Source organism: Temnothorax longispinosus, chromosome 2, assembly GCF_030848805.1.
Source record: "Temnothorax longispinosus isolate EJ_2023e chromosome 2, Tlon_JGU_v1, whole genome shotgun sequence".
Taxonomy (NCBI): Eukaryota; Metazoa; Arthropoda; class Insecta; order Hymenoptera; family Formicidae; genus Temnothorax; species Temnothorax longispinosus.
Genome location: NC_092359.1, coordinates 14579206 through 14586050, shown reverse-complemented (window position 1 = coordinate 14586050; position 6845 = coordinate 14579206). Strand labels below are relative to the sequence as shown.

Genomic DNA, 6845 nt, shown 5'->3' with positions numbered 1-6845 from the left:
CTTGTCTGACGCTTTAATTGTCCATGTCTCAGCCCCATAAGTGAACACGGCGAATACGAGCGCGCGCATAAGTCTCACTTTAGTGGATTTAGATATAATTCGGCTTTTCCAGATTCCAGTTAGCCGGCTAGCCGCACTCTTGCCCATCGCAATCCTTCTTCTAATTTCGGCCTCGCAGATGCCATTATTAGTGTTTAGCGAGTCCAAGTAAACGAACTCCTCGACGGTTTTCAGGATGTCCAATGCACTCGTCAGCCGCAGCAACTGTGAGCGGTCGATTATCATGATCTTAATTTTCTGCATATTAACTTTGAGTCCAAACTTTCTACTTTCGCTCTCAATACGATGCAGCATGCCGACCATTTCTTGCTCCGTTGCCGCAATCAGAGTGATGTCATCCGCGTACCTCAGGTTCGATATTTTTTTACCCGCAATAGCTATTCCGCCTTTCCAACCTTCCAATGCTCTTTGTTTGAGATCGTGATAACCGCATCACGAAAACCGCGCTCGGTTGCGTGTCAGCGCGAGCACGCCTTCAATAAAATATGCGCCTAAAATTTCGCCTCAAATTAGTCGCGTCAATATTCAGTATAGCATAGATCTTTCTATCTTTCGCATTCCGGAAAGTTCGTTATTAACAACAACACAGCCACGGCTGACCGATCACACAAATAAAGTCAAGCATACAAAAGAAAGATCCATGTTATAAACAAAGCCAACGAAAACATGTGACGATCCCTTCGGGTCGTCACGTATAAACGGTGACGTCAGTACGATGACGTAGGGCTCCGATGGCCAATCACCCTCCCGAAATTCTTGGAAATCTGCCTGGAGGGAGGTTCGCCTCGGAGGTGATAAAAAGACCGCCGCTGCGCCGCGGAACCGCTTCTTCGCCTTTTCGCATTTCGCTCGCAGATCACCGCTAGTACACCGCTTTTCTATACCGCTTATCACCGCCTTTTCACACTCGCTTGCTTCACTGCTCGATTTCGCCGCTTTTGCCGTGCTAACTTCTGTGCGCGCTCACGGTTTCATTTCCTTCGCTGGAAAGAAAATACACGACTGTACATATTGTAAATATAGACTTTATTCTGCATTTCTGTACTTGCTGTTTTTTTCTTTTCTTGTGGTCGTCTTCTACCTCGCGCTATCTCGCGCTACCGCGTGCTCTCGAACACTCTTCTTATTATGAATTCTCCGTAGATGTAGAACAACCCTGGCGACAGTATACATCCCTGGCGCACTCCTCTTTCAATTTTAAATGGGGAGGAGTCATCCAACTCAAGGCGCACTCTTGTCAAGTTTGCCTCATAGAGATTTTTGATTAAGAACACTAGGTGCTTCGGGATTCCCATTTCGACCATGACCCTCCACAGCCGCGGCCAATCTACACAGTCAAACGCCTTCTGATAATCTAGGAAGCATATGATCATAGGTACCCCAAACTCGCGTCCTTTTTCAACAAGTTGACGCAAGTTGAAAATTTGTTCTCTTGTACCCTTACCCTTAACAAATCCCGCTTGCTCCTGAGGAATCTGTCAAGATAAGGTTGAATACGTTGCTGAAGTGTTTTTAGAAGAATTTTACTAGGATGATAACTTATTAATGGAAACATATAATTAATATCCAAAACAATATAAATATTATAAATAATTAGAAAAAAAGGAAATAACGTATTCGTCTTTAAGAGAATTTCCGAATGAGTAAGGTCGACAATAATTCTTGTGCAGCAGAAGAGTATTAAATTATGCGTTGTCGCCACGTCTGATCACCTCGAAAAAACACCGAATCTATCAAACTCTTCTTTATCATACTCTTCTTTGATCTGCGTTTGGTTTTGAAATTATTTTAAACATATTTATATGTCGATTTTTTGAACTAATTTGTCACCAGTTCTTAAAATCTTGCATTGTTTTATCAGCCTCAATATTTTGAACACCTATTGGATTATCAGGATCATCTTGAGACTCATGCTGTTTTTCCAAATTATATTTTAGTTACATATACATATGTACAAAAAATCATTTACACTTACAACTATTACAAAATTAAAAACTATTTACAATTAATATGAGAACATTTTTACCCTAATATGGCAGAAAACTCGTTAGCCTAACTTAAAATAAAGAAGAAGGAGAAGAAGTTATTCACTCCACGTAACCGTACGGAAGTAAATAACGCGGTTATTGATAAATCTACAAACAATTCTAAATTATTGACATTTGTAAGTTCCGAACTTTGGAATATATACATACTTTCTGCGTCCGAAAGTGTAGGCTTGTTCTCGATCTCTTCGATCTCCTCGGTCGAATATTGACTAAAATTTGAAAGATTATTTTTGAAGTAAACAAAGTATAAATTATGAACTTATTCTTATTCACGTAAAATGTTTTTTAAAATATCAGAAATATATCATTAATTCTAATGATATATATATATATATATATATATATATATATATATATATATATATATATAAAATACATATATATATATACACACATATATATTACATCAGGTATAATGTGACAGTATAGTCCTATTTAGAAGAAATATACGAACAAAATAAGACTTATCCATTACCTGAGGACGATAACACTCCAAAAAGTCTTGAATACACAAGGACATGACAGTAAAAAATAATTAAATTATATTATCATTAACTTTTTAAATTTGAATTTATTAGAACAGATACTTGTAATTTGATAATATAATTATCCATAATGTAATAAATATCATATTTTCACGAAGAAATGATCTCGATTTACGTATATCATAATATAAAAGTAATGGAAAAATAAAATATAAGTCTTACAACGTAATTTTTGCAAATAGTGAGTACTTATACATGTTGACAATACAAACATTTTGTTATAATTATTTATTGTAAACGTTGTCAAGAATTGTAAGTTATTTACTGTCGAGCAGAATTTGCCGAAGAAATTTTGTAAGAAAAATTGTAAAAAAAAATTTCTAAAAGAATTTGCGCAAAATGGATGAAAATCGGGGTCATTATTTCGTATAACAAAAAATATTCTCTTAAAAAATTTACTTAGGTATACGCATGTTATACAACAATTATTGCAAAGCTCTTTACGGTTTTTAAACTAAAAGACTACACATACACAGCCGAACAAATATATTTTAATTATAAAAATACTTTTAAAAAATATATATACTAAAAGAACAACACTCAGTCAGAGTAACAACGTTTTTATCACATTTCTTTATGAAAGTGTTTTATCGGAGCAGTTACTTAATTTGTGAGGAAATAAAAGAATCTCAGAATTCAGACCTGTACTCCGTTCATCGAGAGAAAATCCACGGATTAGACAAAAACTCGTCCGTTTCGAACAGATTTCCGCGCATAAAAAGCTCTCCTTGATCCACACCGAGCGTGCCGTATACTTACGTATCGTGGTACATAGCGCGCTACGTTTTCACTTTGCCTATCTATGTGTAACCCGTGGATGTTCTCTTGCTGGATGGAGTATACCTAACTCAGACTATATATGAACGTGAAATTAAAAAAAAAATATGACCCAATACAGCTAGCAGTATTTTTTCTAAACACCAAAATAACACAATAATCATAAATGACTTTCTTTGTAAAACAAAATAATCTGTCAAAGTAGATTCTCACCAAAAGACCTATTATTTGGTAAGTAATAATTAAGTACATATAATCCCATACTGTTCAATCTCTACAAAATAGTTTCTCGAGAGGAGTTTATATTACTCATAATAACTAAACTTAAAGCTCTTTTAATTTATTATTCATGAAAGAAACTACTTGTTCTTCTGCGAGTCCTTATTTCTATTTCCCAAGCTGCCGCTGCTTACGCCATTTTGCATCTTTTAACCACCCAGCCAAGGCTGCATCTGCTTCAGTGAGATCACTATCCGGAAATGCTATTTGAAGAGCTCCTGAAACAAGACACATGTACATATAACACAAAACATCTTGCATTTTTTACATACAAATAATAATAATAAACTTAATGTATTAGTAAATAATTACCTTGAAACAAATTGTATAGTTTGAGAGTTTTGAAAGCTATTTTCCCGTTACCTCCGTCACAATTCATTTCACCTGCCAGTGTGTTAGAGAGTAATTTTGTTAGCATGTTTGTTGCACTTTTTCTTTCGGGATTCTTCGCGCTCAGCTTCATGTGATTAGACATGTAGTGACACTGCAAACAACAAATAATGAAACATTAGTAAACACGTAGAAGAAAACTTTTTCAAGTACGTAAAGAAATGAATTATGCTTACAGCAGCAGCCAAATTATGATCCGCCTGTAAGAAAGTCTCAAATTCTTTTAAATGTTGTTTTGTGTGCAAAGGTAATGCTGGCATTCTCTCAGGACGCGAAATTCTCTTTTCTGAGGGTATTATAGCTCTCATAAGCTTGCTCACGTTGATATTGAGAATGTCTAACTTTCCAGAAATTTCTTCTACTGTAACTAGTGTCCTTTTAACTGTCATTTCGGTGTTTAATGTCTTCTCTGCAACAAATACAAAAAAATTATAGTAATACAGGCACAGAAAGCTAACATTTATTTTACACTAGTATTGCAACAAAATGTTACCTGTATTCTTATCATGCAACTGTTCTTTAAACAATGTACGTCGATGGGAAGCGCTTGAATTAGATAATTTTGGTTTATCATTACTGTTTGGAAAATCGGTCTGGATCGGTGAAATAAGGTGTTCACTCACTTGGCTACAGCTTTCTTCTCTTGAACTAATATATTTATCGAGTTATACATAATTACCTCCATGATTCACATGGATACAAGTATACTCGTGATCAGCTGTGTATCGTCCATCCTTAGGCTTTTATGGCTCGATACGTACTACTTCCGTTTCGCACCACACAGCGCTCCCCAGTCGCGCGACACGCACTCACACACTCTCGCGCATACATCGCCGCACATCAGCTGATCACGTGTAGCGGAGAAATTACTCATATTCCAACAATTACAATTAGAAGAATTGCTGCTGCATTGCGCGGTGTCCACAGAATCAGTGTTAAAAGTTGATGTTGGTTGATGATCAGTTGATGTAAGATCCTTCGTTAAAGTTGAATCATCCTTACTGAATACACGGTCAGGTACTTGCGTCAATGATTGTACGTTCGAAGAAAGAGTCATCCCTTCCTGAACAGCACTTTCGTCACAGTTAACAGGGCTATTTGTAAGTAATGAATTGCAAGAGGTTGAGGATTTTAAGGGACTTTTTGTCTTGCTGAATGAAGCCAATGATTCCGGCCTTTTCATTTTAGAGGCTGCAACTGTTTTTGCTGTTTGAACTACTTTCTTCAATTCCGTCGCGGAATGCTTAGAAGATGGCTCTTTTCTTTGAACAGTTATTTTTCCTCCTTTAGGCTTTTTGTTATTTAACTTAATAATAGAGGAACTCTTTAACAATTTTGACGAGATGCTGGCATCCGAATCAGTATCCCAATTTTGAGTATCAGAAGAAACTTTTTTGAAAGGCACAGCAGGGGGAGCAGGAATAATTTTTGTCGTTATTTTTGAAAGGCCACTAGAATCAGTATCACTGTCTGACCCAATTTGCCGAGCCTTTTTCTTTCTTCTCCCTCGGCCCATATTTTGCTCTATCTCTGTTTCATAATTTGAATCAGCGAGGAATCCAGAAACAGCTTCGCGGGCTTGTGGATAAGTATCTGAATAGAGGAAAAATGTAAGTTTTAAAAAAATATCTACATATTCCGATCTCATAATAATGTGTGACAATCTGTATATAAAAATTTTTATAGGAGAATAAAATAAAATTTTACTATAAAATCTTTTAATTTCCACTTTGTGTTTTGGCCAATCAGTTTTAAAAGATTGTTCAGTTTTCACCAGTTGTGTGACAGATTTTGGATTAGGGGGCCAATATGTTTGTCCACACATTTCATCGTCAAGGTCTGTGCAGATCTACTTTCTTAAACCAACCTCAATGTATATATCTGGATCTTCATTTGTGGGCAGAAATTTTAGCACAACAAACTGTGAAACAGAAAATAAAAAGTATAAAGTGTAAAATGTAGAAATAAAAATACACTGTATTTATATAACTATATAACATATTATATTCTATAAATGTGATATCTACATATTTTTTCTTGTATAATACTATATGGAGTTTCTTTAAATCAATGGAATTGTGTGAAGTAATGGCATACACAAGAAATTATCTCTATTTGGAATCAAATAGCACTTGCACTGAACATCACTGACAGGATATGCTACTCTTCTTTCCTCGAGTTGAGAAACACATATAATACCTAGTTCAGATGAAAGGAGTGGATACGTATAAAAGTCCTCCTGTTTTTTAAACTTGAAACCAATAAAAAATAGAGTTCGGTGTCTGTAAACAAGATTTTTTAGCAAAACAACACTACCATTGACAGTTTTAAAACAGGAGTCCTTTTTACCTATTTTAAAATACACATTACCTTACGATATTGTGGGCCACGAATAATTTCATCTGCAATGAAGTGTTTTAAAGAGAGCACAAACTGATTAGGCTTAGAATCGAAAATAATTTCAATTTTTTTCTTTTTTTCTAAATTACGTCTAGCTATCTGTTGCAACGGTTTATAACTCGATCGCAGGGAATCCTTCATAGACTTCAGACGGTTTTCATAGCGAAAGGCACTGAAATTATCTATAGCTCCATGCTTCTGACATTCCTTAGGTAAGTGACTGACAATGAGTGAGTGTACATTATACACTACAAAACTCGTTCCATAAAGAACTACTGAATGAGAGATAAAAGTTTTAATAAATTGCTCAGCAAGGTGGAAATGAGTATGAACAAGAGTAGAACTA

General features: G+C 35.5%; 2 protein-coding genes across 2 annotated transcripts; both read right to left on the bottom strand.

The window, feature by feature from the left end:
• Positions 1–2503: 2503 nt before the first annotated feature.
• On the bottom strand, positions 2504–4852 carry LOC139808493 (uncharacterized). Its single transcript, XM_071770542.1, has 5 exons — positions 4723–4852; positions 4593–4645; positions 4276–4508; positions 4022–4193; positions 2504–3927 (listed from the first exon to the last, which is right to left on the bottom strand). The coding sequence occupies exons 1-5, from the start codon at positions 4782–4784 to the stop codon at positions 3818–3820; spliced, it is 630 nt and encodes a 209-aa protein (XP_071626643.1). The 5' UTR covers positions 4785–4852; the 3' UTR covers positions 2504–3817.
• A 7-nt stretch (positions 4853–4859) lies between these two features.
• Positions 4860–6164, bottom strand: LOC139808492 (uncharacterized). Its single transcript, XM_071770541.1, has 2 exons — positions 5807–6164; positions 4860–5692 (listed from the first exon to the last, which is right to left on the bottom strand). The coding sequence occupies exons 1-2, from the start codon at positions 5922–5924 to the stop codon at positions 4860–4862; spliced, it is 951 nt and encodes a 316-aa protein (XP_071626642.1). The 5' UTR covers positions 5925–6164.
• Between the last annotated feature and the right edge of the window lie 681 nt (positions 6165–6845).